At 49.1% G+C, this 19280-nt stretch overlaps 1 protein-coding gene across 1 annotated transcript in view; it reads left to right on the top strand.

Moving 5' to 3' along the window:
* LOC115472576 (ATP-binding cassette sub-family A member 9-like) overlaps positions 1–19280 on the top strand; it is a 200452-nt gene that overhangs the window by 86881 nt on the left and 94291 nt on the right. The window contains exons 14-18 of the mRNA XM_030206869.1: positions 2872–2991; positions 6252–6390; positions 8509–8599; positions 9498–9637; positions 11319–11435. Of these exons, the coding sequence (XP_030062729.1) occupies positions 2872–2991; positions 6252–6390; positions 8509–8599; positions 9498–9637; positions 11319–11435 (607 nt within the window). The remainder of the gene's footprint in view (positions 1–2871; positions 2992–6251; positions 6391–8508; positions 8600–9497; positions 9638–11318; positions 11436–19280) is intronic.

Below are 19280 nucleotides of genomic sequence, written 5' to 3'. Positions count from 1 at the left end.
GACTTATACGGTCTGTGCCAGAGCCGGTGGTGGGAGGCGGGGTGGGTGGTTGGGAGGTGGGGATAGTGCTGGGCAGACTTATACGGTCTGTGCCAGAGCCAGTGGTGGGAGGCGGGGATAGTGCTGGGCAGACTTATACAGTCTGTGCCAAAGCAGGTGGTGGGAGGCGGGGCTGGTGGTTGGGAGGTGGGGATAGTGCTGGGCAGACTTATACGGTCTGTGCCAGAGCCGGTGGTGGGAGGCGGGGCGGGTGGTTGGGGGGCGGGGATAGTGCTGGGCAGACTTATACGGTCTGTGCCAGAGCCGGTGGTGGGAGGCGGAGCTGGTGGTTGGGAGGCGGGGATAGTGCTGGGCAGACTTATACGGTCTGTGCCAGAGCTGGTGGTGGGAGGCGGGGCTGGTGGTTGGGAGGCAGGGATAGTGCTGGGCAGACTTATATGGTCTGTGCCCTGAAAAAGACAGGTACAAATCAAGGTAAGGTATACACAAAAATGGCACATGTGAGTTTATCTTGTTGGGCAGACTGGATGGACCGTGCAGGTCTTTTTCTGCCGTCATCTACTATGTTACTATGTTACTGTGTAGTCGCTTTTGTTTTGTGCATTGCAGTGGTATATTATAAACATGCACTTGCCTTTTTTATTACTACTATTTCAAAGACAGGTATTGAATAATGAGTGAAGGGCTTCTCTCATGCAGAAGTTCTGTCCAGAGTCAGTCTAAATGTGGCAACATTGTCCAGTTCAGCACACTATTAGCCAAGTTCATACAAAGTTAATTATGTTCAATGGAAAATAAATCTGTTGACTCAGACTGCTTGCTGTGTGAATATTCCATCACTGTTTCATTATTGCTACCAATCCTATATAATAATTCTCACATCCAACGTTCTATGCTTGGGACCGTGGCTCCCTGGCTGCAAGTGGTCTGCGAGGCAGACACGCACGGACGTCACGCGTGTTTCCCTACTCCTCCTACTGCCTTGGAATCAGCTGTCACCCCCCCCCCCCGCGCTATGGCCCCCTCGAAACCCACCCCCTCCCGCGAACCTGTCGACCCCCCCCCCCGGAACGCCGAAAACTGCCGCCGCCGTTGTTGTGCTACCTTCCCTTCCCTTCCCGTAGGTTATTCAATCATCTTCTTAGAAAGTTTAACTCCGTGCGTCAGACGTCAGACGCACAGAGTTAAACTTTCTAAGAAGATGATTGAACAACCTACGGGAAGGGAAGGTAGCACAACGGCGGCGGCGGTGGCGGCAGTTTTCGGCGTTCCGGGGGGGGGGATCGACAGGTTCGCGGGAGGGGGTGGGTTCGAGGGGGCCATAGCACGGGGGGGTGGGGAATTGTCTGCCTAAGGCCCGTTTCCTACTAGTAATTACATATTAAGGGAATTTGCTTTAAACTTTGTTTTAATTCATTTATCCAATCCTTACATGCACATGGTTTTGCTTTTTAAACCCAAAGGTGAATCCTAAGGGTGGTTGAATAATTAGGTGTGAACTGTGTTTCTGACTTTACTTATTTTGGACTGCTTTGGGTCCTGCTAATCTGAACAGCTGCTGTCTGGAATTTTGGAAGATGGAAATGAGAAGATAATTAAGTTTTGGATGTATTATGTATGCGTCAGGTTTTGAATGTGCGTCTGCCAGAACTGGTTTTAGACATGGCTGGAACCCACAAAAAAAAATCCTCACTCATTGGCCTTCAATCTCCAGAGTAGCAGTGGTAAATCTCTAGCTTTGAGATGGACCACCCTTGATGTATCTGGACTTCTTTACCTTTGCTGGCAGGGATACCGAGCCCCGCCATCCAAATAAATGGACTGCCGCTGCTCCCCGCTGCTTGTTTCTGGTTCAAAGCAGCATGCCAGGACTTCTTGCGCATGTATGCATGAGAATTCCTGGCATGTTGCTCATTGCCGCCGCCCCCCCCCCCCCCCAAATCATCATCAACGCCGCCACCCCCTCCCGCCCACCCGAGGTACCTTGGCTGGCCCTGCCAGCTGCAGGCAGTACGGCTTCTTCTTCTGCCCAGCACTGCCTGCCCCTGCGGCTACTTTCCTCAGGTCACACATGCTCAGTCTCAAAACTGAGCATGCGTGGCCTGAGGGCCCAGCGGCTGCTAGGCAGGCAATGCAAGGGGAGCCCGGCGCCGGAGTTTTCTCTCTCCTGCTGCTGTTGGGACACGATCACTCGAGTCCTGTCAGGAGCAGGAGAGAGAGAGAGACCCCTGCGCCGGACCCCCCCCCCCCCCCGGAGGTCTTGGCCCAGGGAATTTTGCACCCCCCCCCCCTCTCGGCGGCATGGGTTTTGTGTGCAAGCAGGTCCATTTACTAAGCCGCGTAAGCGTCTACGTGCGCCCAATGCATGCCAAAATGGAGTTACCACCTGGCTACCGCGTGGCTCTTCTGTTAATTTCAATTTTTTTGCATGTGTGTGATAGTCGCATCCGAAAAATAATTTTTATTTTCAGACGCGTGTATTGGACACGTGCCAAGTGGCATTTGGCACGCATAGGTCATTACCGCACAGTTACCGCATGAGGCTTTACTGCTAGGTCAATGGCTGGCGGTAAGGTCTCAGACCCAAAATGGACGCGCGCCGATTTTCATTTTGCCGCACGTCCATTTTCAGCAAAAACTTTAAAAAGGCCTTTTTTTACAGGCGCACTGAAAAATGGGCCTGCGCGCACCCAAAACCCACGCCTACACTACCGCAGGCCATTTTTCAGCGCACCTTAGTAAAAGGACCCCAGAATCTCTTAAGGAGAGGAAGGGACTGGAGGGCTTAGTAGTTGGTGTAGATGGGCAGACTGGAAAGACTGTTTGGACTGTTTCCATGATATTTCAGACTTTGGTATGCCTTTTTTGTAGATAAAACACATTATGACTATGTTGGAAATAAATAATATTCAAGATACACAAGCCAAGTCCTTAAGTGGTGGCCAGAAGAGGAAGTTGACCTTTGCTGTTGCTGTTCTGGGAGACCCACAGGTAAGAGTTGATTTGAGCCAACCAGCTTGCATAATTATTGTTCTGTGACCTTAGGACCAGGGCACGTTGCAGAACATTCAGCAAAATAAGAATGTCTCTCCAGTTTGTGAGTAGGATGGCTTTCCATCATCTACTACTACTACTATTTAGCATTTCTATAGCGCTACAAAGCGTACGCAGCGCTGCACAAACATAGAAGAAAGACAGTCCCTGCTCAAAGCTTACAATCTAATAGACAAAAATAATAAAGTAAGCAAATCAATTAATGTGTAGAGGAAAGAGGAGAGGAGGGTAGGTAGAAGCGAGAGGTACAAGTGGTTACAAGTCAAAAGCAATGTTAAAGAGGTGGGCTTTCAGTCTAGATTTAAAGGTGGCCAAGGATGGGGCAAGGAGTAGGGGCTCAGGAAGTTTATTCCAGGCGTAGGGTGCAGCGAGTCAGAAGGAGCGAAGTCTGGAGTGGGCAGTAGTGGAGAAGGGAACAGATAAGAAGGATTTATCCATGGATTGGAGCGCACGAGAAGGGGAGTAGGGAAGGCCGAGTGTGGAGAGATACTGGGGAGCAGCAGAGTGAATACATTTATAGGTTAGTAGAAGTTTAAACAGGATGCGAAAACGGATAGGGAGCCAGTGAAGCGACCTGAGGAGAGGGGTAGTATGAGTAAAGCGACCCTGGCGGAAGACGAGACGGGCAGCAGAGTTTTGAACCGATTGGAGAGGGGAGAGGTGACTAAGTGGAAGGCCAGCAAGAAGCAGATTGCAGTAGTCTAAATGAGAGGTGACAAGGGTGTGGATGAGGGTTTTGGTAGAGTGTTCGGAAAGAAAGGGGCGGATTTTACGGATGTTGTAAAGAAAGAAACGACAGGTCTTGGCGATCTGCTGGATATGAGCAGAGAAGGAGAGAGAAGAGTCAAAGATGACTCCAAGGTTTCAAACTGAGGAGACAGGGAGAATGATAGAGCCATCAACAGAAATAGAAAATGGGGGGAGTGGGGAGGTGGGTTTGGGGGGAAAATGAGAAGCTCGGTTTTGGTCATGTTTAATTTCAGGTGGCGTTGAGACATCCAGACATCTGAGAAAAACTATGCACGAAGAGAGATCAAAAGAAAATCATGTCCTTAGGATCCTAAGGTACCAATTGGACTTCCCACCCAGGAACAAGAAAATCAACACCTTTTAAACCCTAGGTCCAATAAGAACAGGACAACATCGTATATATGAGGATTAGGTAAAGGGTTATGTGCCGAAAGGTACTTTGAAGAGGTGGGCTTGAAGTAAGGATTTGAAGATGGGCAGGGAGGGGGCTTGGCGTATGGGCTCAGGAAGTTTATTCCAAGCATGGGGTGAGGCAAGGCAGAAAGGGCAGAGCCTGGAGTTGGCAGTGGTGGAGAAAGGTACTGAGAGGAGGGATTTGTCCTGTGAGCGGAGGTTACGGGTAGGAACGCGTACGGGGAGATGAGGGAAGAGAGGTAATGAGGGGCTGCAGATTGAGTGCATTTGTAGGTTAGTAGGAGAAGCTTGAACTGTATACGGTATCTGATTGGGAGCCAGTGAAGTGACTTGAGGAGAGGGGTGATGTGAGCATATCGGTCTATGCGGAAGATAAGACGCGCGGCAGAGTTCTGGATGGATTGAAGGGGGGATAGAGATGGTTGAGTGGGAGGCCAGTGAGTAGTAGGTTGCAATAGTCAAGGCGAGAGGTAACGAGAGAGTGGACGAGGGTTCGGGTGGTCTATTTAGAAAGAAACGGGCGAATTTTGCTAATATAGAGAAAGAAGCGACAGGTCTTGGCTGTTTGTTGGATATGCGTAGAAAAGGAGAGGGAGGAGTCGAGGATGAGTCCGAGGTTGCTCAATGATGGGATAAATCCTAGTCACTTTTTGAATAGTGACACAGCCAGGGGGAAAGGGGGGAATAACACAGCAGCTAGGTTATACCCTTCTGCCCGAGAGCTCGCCTGGTTAATTTTTGGTGATGAAACCTGTATATAGTTCATAAAAAATATATTAATGAATAGTTTCACGCATGCTTAAAGCTGGTTCAGGGGGAAATTATCAACGTGAGCTACTGTTAATCTCAGTTAATAGTAACCAGGTCTCATTGCATAAAATGGGATCTGTGATAAAATAACAGGCCCCCTGTTCAGCCAGCGGCCATCAGCGTTTTGCTGACCACTGCCAGGATTATCCCTGGAAATTCAGCGCTGGGTCATATCTGAACTCTGGAACTGAATTTCTGGGTATAAGCAGGGCCGCCGAGAGACTAGGCCGGGCCCGGGGCAAGGCCCCCTCGCTGCTGTGGCCCCCCCATCGCTCCCCCCACTGCATTTTATTAATAGAATATCATAGCATTTTTTAGACGATATTCTATTAATAAAGTTTGTTCTTTCCACTGATCCGCTTTGTGGGTTTCCATCTTGGAGTTTGCGGATCGGCTGCCTTGCTGTTTTCTGGAAAATGGCGTACAGGTGAAAAGGAGGCTTAGAAGGGCCTTTTTACTAAGCCGCCTAGGGGCCTACACGCAGGGCCCTGCCAAGAGTCTGTGGCACCCCCCTGCAGAAGATCAGTTGGCGCCCCCAGCGCCCCCCGCAGACGAACAGTTGGCGTGCGCGTGCCCCCTCCCCCCCCCCCCCGTGAAAATGATTGCTGCCCTCCCATCCATGCTCCTCTCTCCCCTGCCCTCCCGCTCCCATGTCCCAACTGCCCACCCTCTTCTCCCCCCACAAGATCCCTTTTAAATTTACCTCCGTCCGGCAGCGAAGGCGCAGCGTCAGTGAAGGAGGTGGCGCTCCCGATGTCTCTACTAGTCTTCCCTTCGCTCAATGTCCCACCTTCTTCTAACGTCATTTCCTAATACCTAATATTGAGCAGTAGGTAGCTGGCTATCCCCTGCTGAATGTACCATTTAACCGGTCAGGTGCCATTCCTGGCCGGTTAAATAGTTTTGAGTGTCGGGAGGAAAGTTGTTGCCAAAGCCTTGAATGTTTTAGCATCTTCCTCTTCCCGAACCTCCTTAGGCAGCTCATTCCGATAACATGGTGCCAACCAGAAAAATGCTGTCTTAGAGGTCCACCGATAACATACAAGCAATCGATGTGGCGCCATTAAGCTGATGTATGATCAACTTCTGTTCCTCCCTTAAAACACCTGTTGGGGCAGTAAAGTATGTTCTTGATAAATATTATTTTAGAAACACAGAACTCCAGTTTGTAGGATCCTTTCGTCTCTCTGGTGATGGAGCTCATACTCCTTTTCTTTTGGCAGGTATTGCTCTTAGATGAGCCGACCTCAGGGCTGGATCCCAACTCCAGATACTTCTTATGGACTCTACTGAAAGAGCGTAAAGCGGGACGGGCCACTTTGCTGAGCACCCAGTTCATGGATGAAGCTGACATATTGGCTGGTGAATGTTGTCCCTTCTTATAAACCTGAAAATTACTAAGGCGCAGCGAAAAATGGCCTATGCTGGTGCAAGTGCGTGCTTTGGCCACGCGCAAGTCCATTCCTCAGTGCGCTTGCACAAAAGGCCTTTTGCTTTGTGTCCGAAAATGGACGTGTGGCAGAATTAAAACCAGCGGGCATCCATTTTCGGCATGAGACCTTACCGCCACCCGTTGATTTAGCGGTAAGGTGTCCTGCGTTAACCGGGCAGTAATTGTCAGCGCACGTACACTGCCGATTGCCATCAGGTAAGCGCCACACGGTAGAAAATTTCTACCGCGTGGTTTGGACGCGCGTCAAAAATGGAATTACCACCCAAGGCACGTGGTAGCCAGGCGGTAGTTCCAATTTGACACGCATTCTACGCACGTAGGCACCTACGTGTCTTAGTAAAAGGGCCCCTTAGAATTTGGATAACCTAAGGGAGTCTGTCTACTGAGCATTAGGGTGCAATTCAGTAATTTGTCGCCCAAAGTTAGGCGCCAGGAGGATCTGAGCTAAGGGTGCTCTGCATGGAACTACCTTTACAGAATATAGTGATACCTCGGTTTTCGTCGATAATCCGTCCGAAAACAATCGGCGAATTCCGAAACCGACGAAAACCGAGGCAATCATCAGGGGAAGGCTTAAACCCTTCAAAATCTCTCTCATGCACACATCCTGGGCAAAACCAACCCCACACTGAGCAGGAGAACGCATGGGTCGCCCTTTGTTTTCGCAAAATTAGCAGCGAGGTCACGTAGGCACGTCGACGAAATCCGAGACAAATTTTTGCGAAAACAATCGGCGAAATCTGAAACCGACGATAACCGAAGTCAACGAAAACCGAGGTATTACTGTACTAGTGTAGTGTGCGTTTCACATTTAACTCTGGACGCAAGCACTTACGCCCATCAAAGACTGGTGTAAATGCTGGCGTCCAATTAATGGCAGTTAGGCGTGTAAATGATATTATTCTGTAATTTTGCACTTAAATTCTGGGAACGTCCCTGACCCGCCCATGCCCCTTCCTTGGCCACACCCCCCAAGTTGCGCACTATGAAATTTAGGTGCTCATGTTATAGAAAAGGGCTTAAGATGGATCCGCATGTAACTCCCAATTACTGCTAATTAAGTTCCTGTTAACACCGGTTCTTGATACTTAACCTCTAATTAGCCAATTAGTTTACAAACAGGGCAATTGTCCTGGGCCTCCATGTCACTGGGGGGCCCCAAACCTGCTTGAAGTTGAAAGAGGGACAGTATGCAAGCAAGCTTTGGGGTGCCCCTTCCCTAGCATCTGCCCTGGGCCCCATCATGTCTAGCACCAACCCTGCAGGTAGGCCCGGGAGGCCTATCCTGTAGGAGGCAGTGGCGTAGCCACAGGTGGGCTGGGGTGGACCAGGGCCTACCCACATAGGGCTCAGGCCCACCCAACAGTAATACACATTTAACAGTAGCTGGTGGGGATCCCAATCTCTGCCAGCTGAAGACTTCCCCCTGATGGTAACGAAAACGCTACTCTCCATGATACCGGCACCTGCACAATCTCAGTTTTCAGCGCCTGCCTGCTGCAGACTGCTTTTCCACCAGCTGAGATATTTTTTTTGGTGGGGTGGAGAACACTTGGTGCCCACCCACTTCTTGCCTAGGCCCACCCAAAATCTGCTGTCTGGCTACGCCCCTTGTAGGAGGAGGGGGGGGTTAGCTTGATCAGGGGGAGGAGGTGGGAGAGAGGCTTGGTGCTGCTGGGGAGGGGTTATCGGCACTGGAAGGGGGGGGGGGATCAGCACCAGAATTAGAGAAGGGGGTGATCAAAAGGACTAAGGGCATTTTTAAATGTTATGCGGGTCCAGGCCAACCTTCAGCTGTGGCCTGCATAACTGTGTTATGTGGACCCTAATGGATATCAGCCGGGACCCGCATAAGCTCCGGCGGTCACTGTTTCCGTAATTAGCCCTGGATACGTAGTGCCAGTGCCTGCACATGGCCCAGAATTAAATATCTGGGGTCAATTATAACTCCTTTTGAAAACTGACCCAGTTTTTACACTAGCAAAATAGTCGGTTGTAAAACCCTTTCTTACACTCTTTCCTTGTAGATCGAAAAGCGGTGATCTCCCACGGAAGGTTAAAATGTATTGGTTCTTCTCTGTATTTGAAGAGAAAATGGAACGTTGGTTATCACTTGAGGTAATAGCACTGCTTTTTGTTTAAACTCAGGGTTACCATATTTTGTCCTCTGAAAAAGAGGACACATGCCCCGCCCCTTTTGCATCCTCACCCCGCCCCCCCGGGTCACTTATTCCCCTCCCCTTACTTACTATCTACTGCCCTGGTGGTCTAGTGACCTCTTCGGGGCAGGAAAGAGCCCCCCTCTTTCCTGCCCGGAGCGCTGCCCTCACGAGGCCACTTCAACTCTCGGCAGTCATTTTGAATCCCGAGACCGTCACAGCAACAGGATGCAGGGCAAGGGCAGCGCTCCGGGCAGGAAAGAGGTCACTAGACCACCAGGGCAGTAGATAGTAAGTAAGGGAAGGGGAGGCTAGGATAGGCCCGCCGTCCGCCCGTCCGTTTGTCCAGAAATCCAGACAAACGGGCGGACTGCCAAAATCCATCCGGACGCCCAGACATGCCCTCAAAAAGAGGACATGTCCAGGTAAATCCGGACATATGGTAACCTTATTTGAACTGGATAACGATTTGGGTGTTTTATCAAGCCTTTTGCCTTGTGCAAAACAGGCTGTACACATGGAGGATGCTTTTCACGTAGAGAAAGCTTCATAAAATTGAGAATTTATTTATGCAAAGTTATTCCTGCTATTTACAGAGCAGCACTTATGCATTTAAGTTTTAGAGATAGTCGTTGCCATGTAAACTTTTGGCCAACCCCAAATCCAGCCCAAATTTAATCTGCATAATTTTGGCGTTATAGTGACTTATACACCTAAAGTTAAGTGTATATTTAGTAGCAATTTACTACAAATGTACTTTGTGGCCTGCACCATTACCAATTGCGTAGGTGTTTTTCAGTGGCGACCCAGACTGGTATTCTGCACTAATTCTTTTGTTCCTTTTCTAAACACTTAAGCATGCAAATCGGCGAAACGTGTGATTCCGATAGAATGACATCTCTGGTCCAGCAGTACATCCCAGATGCCAAGTTATCAGGACAAAATAAAGAAGAGCTGATTTATGCTCTACCCTTTGAGAACGTGGACGCCTTTCCAGGTGACTATTACTGTCGGGGGGGGGGGGGGAATGTTTTTGGAGAGGGGAGGGATATCTCTTCCGAATTTCCTTCTTTCTTGTCTAGCTCAGGGGCCCTTTTACTAAAGGTTTACTGTGCAGCAACTCGGAACGGCCGCCGGCGATAGTTCTGCCTCGAGCGTGTGCCATTTCTGGCGCAATGTAAAATAATTCCGCATTTTCTAGCCCGAGAGCCCTTACCGCCACCTCAGTGGGTGGCGGTATGGGCTCCCCTCCCCGCATGGGCCACATGGGAAGAATAATCTTACCGCATGGTCATGTCTTTTTTAGGGGCTTTTTACACGCTGCGGTAAAAAGGGCCCTGGCGCACGGCAAAAACATACCACGGCTTGGCAAAAAGACCCCTCAGTTTGGAAGTGGGGGCTGAAGTCCCTGATGCCAGAGGTTACACTTTCTCAATTCTAGTGACGAAGGAGGACTAATTTCACTACCTTGGAGGCTTTCTTGATTGAGTTGACCTGTCAGATTTTAGACTATTATTATTATTATTATTATTATTATTATTATTTGTATAGTGCTACCAGACGCACGCAGCGCTGAACACCTGACATAGAGAGACACAGTCCCTGCTCAATAGAGCTTACAATCTAAAATAATACAGACAGACAAGACAGTTAAGGGCGAGGGAAGTACTGGGTGAGAAGGAGCAAGGGGGGAGGCAAATGAGTAGTGGCTAGGAGTCAAAAGCAGCAGTGAAAAGGTGGGTTTTCAGCATAGATTTGAAAACAAGTAGAGATGGAGCTAGACGTATAGGCTCGGGAAGTTTATTCAAGGCATAAGGTGCCACGAGAAAAGGTACAGAGAAGGGCAACGAAAATGATAAAGGGGATGGGACGAGTTTCCTATGAGGAAAGGCTAAAGCGGCTAGGGCTCTTCAGCTTGGAGAAAAGGCGGCTGAGGGGGAGATATGATAGAAGTCTATGAAATAATGAGTGGAGTTGAACGGGTAGATGTGAAGCGTCTGTTTACGCTTTCCAAAAATACTAGGACTGGGGGGCATGTGATGAAGCTACAATGTAGTAAATTTAAAATGAATCGGAGAAAATGTTTCTTCACTCAATGTGTAATTAAACTCTGGAATTCGTTGCCAGAGAATGTGGTAAAGGCAGTTAGCTTAGCAGGGTTTAAAAAAGGTCTGGATGGCTTCCTAAAGGAAAAGTCCATAGACCATTATTAAATTGACTTGGGGAAAATCCACTGCTTATTTCTGGGATAAGCAGCATAAAATGTAGTGAGCTTTTTTGGGATCTTGCCAGGTATTTGTGACCTGGATTGGCCACTGTTGGAAACAGGATGCTGGGCTTGATGGACCTTTGGTCTGTCCCAGTGTGGCAATACTTATGACTGAGACTAGCTCCAACACGCTGTCGTGACCACTTTTTTCTTGTGGACCACCCTGCCTGGCAGAATCTTAAAACTGGTCTCACAGCACATTGCAGAGGACAACAAAAAAAAAAGACGGGGTGGACCTTCCAGTTTGCCCACTTCCATCTACGCTGCTAAGGATATACCCCATTGGCCAACTGTAGAAGTTGTGAAATTTTACCCCTAATCCAAGTTGGTTTTCATTGTTTTCTTCACTGTTTGTTGTCCCGGGTAGATGAGCATATAAGATTAATAGATGTTTCCTCTTTCTCTGCAGATCTTTTCTGTGTTTTGGACACAATGGGTCAGGATATTGTTCATTATGGAGTCTCCATGGGAACTTTAGACCAAGTGTTCCTGAAGTTAGAGGGAGAGGCTGAAACTGATCAAGAAGGTAATAATGAAAAAAACCCAAGAATGTCAAATTTCACTGAGGTGCCCTTTACTAAAGGGTTGGCATGCAGCAACAGGCTTGTCATGCGCCAGTCAGGAAGTACCGCCGGGCTACCGCAGGATCCAGGCGGTAGTTCCTACCCCCCAGTGCATTCCATTTCTGGCACTACAAAAATACTTTCTATTTTTGTAGCACCGGTGCTTACCCGGCGGTAATCAGGCAGGGTCAGTGGGTGGCGGTAAGGGGTCGTCCCCTCCCCCCGAAATGGCCGCAAGGCAAGTGATTCACTTACCGCATGGCCATTTCTTTTCCAGCAAAAAAGACAGCATTTTACCCGCTGCGGTAAAAGGAGGCCTCAGCGTATGACAAAAACACACATCTTAGCACAGGCCTCCTTTTTAGCGCAACTTAGTAAAAGGACCCTGTAATGAAGAATCAAAGTTTCTCTCTGGTTTGTTTCAGGGCTTGGATTGCAGCCAGGCAGAGAGTCTCAGCGGGCACAAAGAGCCTGAGTAACACATCTGCTCCCGTTCTGAAAACCTCCGCCTCTCTGCTCTTAGCTTCCAGCTTTTATACTGACCAATAAACATTATCTCATTCAATTGAATAAGGCTTATGTGTAGCTAAGGAGAGTGACAGTTTCTTAACGCATCCCCCAGGAACTGGCCAGGTTTCCAGAGATTCATGTGAAACATCATCCCTAGCCCTGAGCATGTTGTCATTCCATCTCGGCCCTGTCTCAAGTGGCATCTTGTCTTGGGTCGCCCCTGAACTCATCCCCTATGGTATTCTAAGCATCTGAAGTAAGACCTGCTGCTAGACGCCACAACGGCCATTTTGAAGTAGGAAAGGCAATGGGCAGAAGTGAGTTGGAGACACGCCCATAGCCCACCTGTGCTCCGCCCACATACAAGCCTCCCTCACAGTTATATGCTATGGGGCGCTTTTACAAAGCTGTGGCAAAAAGTGGCCTGTGGCAGTGCGAGCACATCTTTTGGGCGCGCGCTGGCCCACTTTTTACCGCGTCCTGGAAAAGGAGCCTTTTATTAAGGGGCCAGAAAATAGATGTGCGGCAAAATAAAAACCAGAGCGCGTCCATTTTCGGCCTGAGACCTTACCGTCACCCATTGACTTAGTGGTAAGGACTCACCAGTGCATTTTTGTCTAGCAAAAAAGGTGCTGGTACTCAAATGCTAGGTCGCCTTTCAGGGGTGGGTTGATCACTGACGGGCCCACCCCACAATGGCCAGGCCCCCTACAACCTGTCACAGAATATATGACAATGCAGAATCGGTGTGTAGAGCCTGAGCTCGTTCATTAAAACTTGGGGTCCATGGGTCAATTTTAGCAGACAGTGGAAAAGGTGCCAGTACTCAGTACCCCCAAGTACCCCCTCAAAAAAAGCCCTGCTTTTATCACATGTAGCAGTGATTTTGATTTCTACAGGCATTTCTTTTTCATTTAGGGGGCTTATCAACATGAGCTATTGTTAAGACATGTTATTTTACTGATAACTTGTAATTAGCTTGATTGTTCTATACTTGGCTCACTTTTGATAATGTGATGTCATAATGCCTCATTCCACCAATGGCTAACAGCCAACCTCATCAGTGATGTCACAAAGGCCTGATCACCCACACGTGGGTCCCTTTATCCAGTGCGTTTGTTCTAGCAAATGAGGTGTCAGTACTCAAATGCTAGGCCACCCTTCAGGGGTGGAGTGATCACTGAGGGACCCACCCCACAATAGCCAGGCCCCCTGCAACCAGTTACAGAATCTACGACAAGGCAGAATTGGTGTGTAGAGCCTGAGCGCTTTCATTACAACTTGAGGACCATGGGCCAATTTTAGCAGACCATGGAAAAGGTGCCGGTACTCAGTACCCCCCGAGTACCCCCTCAAAAAAAGCCCTGCTTTTATCACATGTAGCAGTGATTTTGATTTCTACTGGCATTTCTTTTTCATTTAGGGGGCTTATCAACATGAGCTATTGTTAAAGACATGTTATTTTACTGTTAACTTGTAATTAGCTTGATTGTTCTATACTTGGCTCACTTTTGATAATGTGATGTCATAATGCCTCATTCCACCAATGGCTAACAGCCAACCTCATCAGTGATGTCACAAAGGCCTGATCACCCACACGTGGGTCCCTTTATCCAGTGCATTTGTTCTAGCAAATGAGGTGCCGGTACTCAAATGCTAGGCCACCCTTCAGGGGTGGGGTGATCACTGAGGGACCCACCCCACAATAGCCAGGCCCCCTGCAACCAGTCACAGAATCTATGACAAGGCAGAATTGGTGTGTAGAGCCTGAGCTCTTTCATTAAAACATGGGGTCCATGGGTCAATTTTAGCAGACAACGGAAAAGGTGCCAGTACTCAGTACCCCCAAGTACCCCCTCAAAAAAAAAGCCCTGGGACTCACGTGCTATCCATGCTAGTATAGCTTAGTAAATACGGGGGGGGGGGGGGGGGGCGTTATTTTTACTGATTGTTTTCCAGTTGTTTTTTTTTCAAACAGAATGCACATGCATAGTTGTAACATTTGTCTCATTTCAGTTTTGGAACTAGGGATTCAGTACATTTGCTTTTAGACTCAAATTTCAGTAACATTTGAAGTTTAATATTTGGGGCAGTTATTTCACTGTGCCCATTGTTGTATTTGAATGATTGATGTCTCATTTGTGATGTTGTTGTGTATGGATGTTGTGTACCACCATTGTGATAAGGAAGGTGTTTAGCAAGTAGGGCTGTACCAAATATTTGTATTCAATTTGATTCGACCCCAAATAGTGCCCTGAATACATTATTTGCATTCGGTCAAATAGTGATTTACTACTACTACTACTATAAATCATTTCTATAGCGCTACCAGTCGTACGCAGCGCTTCACAGTTGAACATGAAGAAAAGACAGTCCCTGCCCAAAAGAGCTTACAATCTAAATCAGGACAGACAGACAGGACAAATAAGGGATAAGGGTAGGACAGACAGATAGGACACATAGGAATGATTCTAAATGGAATGTTGCTACTATTGGAGATTCTGTTGCTACTGTTTGAGATTCTACATGGAATCTTAATGTTGCTATTCCACTAGCAACATTCCATGTAGAAGCCTGCCCTTGCAGATCAGCAATGCGGCCGCGCAGGCTTCTGTTTCTGTGAGTCTGACGTCCTGCACGTACGTGCAGGACGTCAGACTCACAGAAACAGAAGCCTGCGCGGCCGCGTTGCTGATCTGCAAGGGCAGGCTTCTACTACTACTATAAATCATTTCTATAGCGCTACCAGTCGTACGCAGCGCTTCACAGTTGAACATGAAGAAAAGACAGTCCCTGCCCAAAGAGCTTACAATCTAAATAAGGACAGACAGACAGGACAAATAAGGGATAAGGGCAGGACAGACAGATAGGACACACAGGGAAAAGGGACTATTGAAGAGAGGAAGACAAGATAAAGGTTACGAGCAGGTGACAAGTTAGGAGTCAAAAGCAGCATCAAACAGGTAGGTCTTTAGCCCGGATTTGAAGGCGGCCAGGGATGGAGCTTGACGTAATGGCTCAGGAAGCCTATTCCAGGCATAAGGTGCGGCGAGATAAAAGGAATGGAGTCTGGAGTTAGCGATGGAGGAGAAGGGTGCAATTAGGAGAGATTTGCCTAGTGAACGGAGTTCCTGGGAAGGAGTGTAGGGAGAGATGAGGGTAAAGAGGTAGTGAGGGGCAGCAGAGTGAATGCACTTATTAGCATTTGTATAGCGCTACCAGAGGCACGCAGCGTTGAACACCTGATACAAAGAGACAGTCCCTGCTCAAAACTACTACTACTACTACTACAAATCATTTCTACAGCGCTACCAGATGTACGCAGCGCTTCACAATTGAACATGAAGAAAAGACAGTCCCTGCTCAAAAGAGCTTACAATCTAAATCAGGACAGACAGACAGGACAAATAAGGGATAAGGGTAGGACAGACAGATAGGACACATAGGAATGATTCTAAATGGAATGTTGCTACTATTGGAGATTCTGTTGCTACTGTTTGAGATTCTACATGGAATCTTAATGTTGCTATTCCACTAGCAACATTCCATGTAGAAGCCTGCCCTTGCAGATCAGCAATGCGGCCGCGCAGGCTTCTGTTTCTGTGAGTCTGACGTCCTGCACGTATGTGCAGGACGTCAGACTCACAGAAACAGAAGCCTGCGCGGCCGCGTTGCTGATCTGCAAGGGCAGGCTTCTACTACTACTATAAATCATTTCTATAGCGCTACCAGTCGTACGCAGCGCTTCACAGTTGAACATGAAGAAAAGACAGTCCCTGCCCAAAAGAGCTTACAATCTAAATAAGGACAGACAGACAGGACAAATAAGGGATAAGGGCAGGACAGACAGATAGGACACACAGGGAAAAGGGACTATTGAAGAGAGGAAGACAAGATAAAGGTTACGAGCAGGTGACAAGTTAGGAGTCAAAAGCAGCATCAAACAGGTAGGTCTTTAGCCCGGATTTGAAGGCGGCCAGGGATGGAGCTTGACGTAATGGCTCAGGAAGCCTATTCCAGGCATAAGGTGCGGCGAGATAAAAGGAATGGAGTCTGGAGTTAGCGATGGAGGAGAAGGGTGCAATTAGGAGAGATTTGCCTAGTGAACGGAGTTCCTGGGAAGGAGTGTAGGGAGAGATGAGGGTAAAGAGGTAGTGAGGGGCAGCAGAGTGAATGCACTTATTAGCATTTGTATAGCGCTACCAGAGGCACGCAGCGTTGAACACCTGATACAAAGAGACAGTCCCTGCTCAAAACTACTACTACTACTACTACAAATCATTTCTACAGCGCTACCAGATGTACGCAGCGCTTCACAATTGAACATGAAGAAAAGACAGTCCCTGCTCAAAAGAGCTTACAATCTAAATCAGGACAGACAGGACAAATAAGGGATAAGGGTAGGACAGACAGATAGGACACATAGGAATGATTCTAAATGGAATGTTGCTACTATTGGAGATTCTGTTGCTACTGTTTGAGATTCTACATGGAATCTTAATGTTGCTATTCCACTAGCAACATTCCATGTAGAAGCCTGCCCTTGCAGATCAGCAATGCGGCCGCGCAGGCTTCTGTTTCTGTGAGTCTGACGTCCTGCACGTACGTGCAGGACGTCAGACTCACAGAAACAGAAGCCTGCGCGGCCGCGTTGCTGATCTGCAAGGGCAGGCTTCTACTACTACTATAAATCATTTCTATAGCGCTACCAGTCGTACGCAGCGCTTCACAGTTGAACATGAAGAAAAGACAGTCCCTGCTCAAAAGAGCTTACAATCTAAATCAGGACAGACAGACAGGACCAATAAGGATAACGGTAGGACAGACAGAAGGACACATAGGGAAGGGACTATTGAAGAGAGGAAGACAAGATAAAAATTACGAGCAAGTGACAAGTTAGGAGTCAAAAGCAGCATCAAACAGGTAGGCCTTTAGCCCGGATTTGAAAGCGGCCAGGGATGGAGCTTGGCGTAATGGCTCAGGAAGTCTATTCCAGGCATAAGGTGCGGCGAGATAAAAGGAACGGAGTCTGGAATTAGCGATGGAGGAGAAGGGTGCAATTAGGAGAGATTTGCCTAGTGAACGGAGTTCCTGGGAAGGAGTGTAGGGGGAGATGAGGGTGGAGAGGTAGTGAGGGGCAGCAGAGTGAATGCACTTAGAGGAGCTTGAACTGTATACGGAAACGGATAGGGAGCCAGTGAAGTGACTTCAGAAGAGGGCTGATATGGGCATAGCGACTTTGGCGAAATATTAATCGTGCAGCAGAATTTTGAACAGATTGAAGAGGAGGGAGATGGCTGAGTGGAAGACCTGTGAGAAGCAAGTTGCAGAAGTCGAAGCGAGAGGTGATGAGAGTGTGGATGAGGGTTCTGGTAGCGTGCTCAGAAAGGAGAGAGCGAATTTTGGCGATATTATAGAGGAAGAAACGACAGGTTTTAGCAATCTGTTGAATATCTGCAGAGAACAGTGGCGTAGCCACGGGTGGGCCTGGACGGGCCCAGGCCCAGCCACTTTTGCTGCAGGCCCACCCAGCCTCTTCTGCCCGCTCTCCCCGTCCACGTGGTCTGCTCACTTTTACTGCCCTGAAGCGCCTTTCTTCCTCCAGCACCGGCGATTCCCATAGCCAGCCTTCTGCCAGCGCGCGTCATCGTGGCCTCTTCTCAGGCACATCCCACCTACTCTGCAACTTTCTGCGTCCCACGTTTGCGGAAAACAGGAAGTTGCAGAGTAGGCGGGATGCGCCTGAGAAGAGGCTCTGATGACGCGCGCTGGCAGAAGGCTGGCTATGGGAATCGCCGGTGCTGGAGGGAGAACGGTGCTTCAGGTCAGTAAAAATGACCAGAATTGACCATGTGCAGGGGGCTGTCGTGGGGGGAGGGGGGTGGAGAGGAAATGCGGCGGCAGCAGGCAGATGGAGAGAAAATGCGGCGGCGGGCGGGGGGGTGGGGGTGGTAGCGGGTGGAGAGGAAATGCGAGGCCTGTGCCCACCTCCAGGCCCATCTAAAAATGAAACTCTGGCTACGCTACTGGCAGAGAAGGAGAGGGAGGAGTCGAAGATGACCCCAAGGTTATGAGCAGATGAGACAGGATTTCAATTCGAAGATGAATAATCTGGGGCTTTACTGGGCTAAATCCTACTGAAGTGAATGCTTAGGGACCTTTTTACAGAGCGGCGGTAAGCCCAACACGGGCTTACCGCTCGCTCTTCCAGGACTACCGCCGGCCCAACGCGGCCGCCGGCAGTGGTCCCACCCTGAGCGCACATCATTTCCGGTGGAAAAAGAAAACCCACGGAAATGGCTTGCACGGTGATAACCCGGTAGTAATCTGGCATCGCCTCGTGCTGCCCGGTTACCGCCGGATTAGCGTGGAAGCCCTTATCGCCACCTCAGTAGGTGGCGGTAAGGGCTCCCTGCTGTAAGGCCATGCGATAAGAGTTCTCTTACCACGTGGCCATGTGTGCGGGAAGCTTTTTTTTTACTCGCTGCGGTAAAAAGGCCCCTGGCGCGCGGGGAAAAGGCCCCTGCTTCTTTTATTATTTACTAGCTGTTCAGCCCGTAAAAACGGGCTAGTATAGGAGGGGGGGTTGAAAGGCCCCCCACCCCGCCGCCGAGTTCGCCGCTGCCGCTCCCTCTCCGAGTTCGTCCCCCCCCCCCCCCGGAGCCGTCGCCACCCACCTTCCACCCGGTCGGGCCCTCGCTCCGCTATTGAAACAGCGAGAGCACGCAGCACGCAGCTCTACTGCTGAGCTGCCGTGGACGTCCTTCTTCTCTGCCTGTGTCCCGCCCTCGTGTGACGTAACGTCGTTGAGGGCGGGACACAGGCAGAGAAGAAGAAGGAAGGCCGACGGCAGCTCAGCAGAGCTGTGTGCTGCGTGCCCTCGCTGTTTCAATAGCGGAGCGAGGGCCCGACCGGGTGGAAGGTGGGTGGCGGCGGCAGCTCCGGGTGGGGGGAGCGTTAGCGACAGCGGTGTCCCTCGCAAATGCGCAGTAGAGACCCTCTCTGTTCCGCCCTCGTCATCACGTATTGACGCGGGGGCGGGGCAGAGAGGGTCTCTATTGCGCATTTGCGAGTGAGTACGACACTCGCCATTTATATATATTGATTACGTTAAAGTTCAGTGTCCATTATTCGTTTTCGGTATTCATAGTCGGCCAAATAATGTTTTTCGTTATTCATATTCAGCCGAATAATAAATATGCTATTCGGTACATCTGTATTAGCAAGAGATAAACATTTTAACTACTTATATAATAAAAGGCACTGGAGAGGTATTTAAGGTTTCTTAAGCAGTTTAA

Source organism: Microcaecilia unicolor, chromosome 6 (genome assembly GCF_901765095.1).
Source record: "Microcaecilia unicolor chromosome 6, aMicUni1.1, whole genome shotgun sequence".
In the NCBI taxonomy this organism is placed as follows: domain Eukaryota; kingdom Metazoa; phylum Chordata; class Amphibia; order Gymnophiona; family Siphonopidae; genus Microcaecilia; species Microcaecilia unicolor.
Note: the sequence above shows the minus strand (reverse complement) of the source record. Positions and strands in the feature narration are given on the sequence as shown.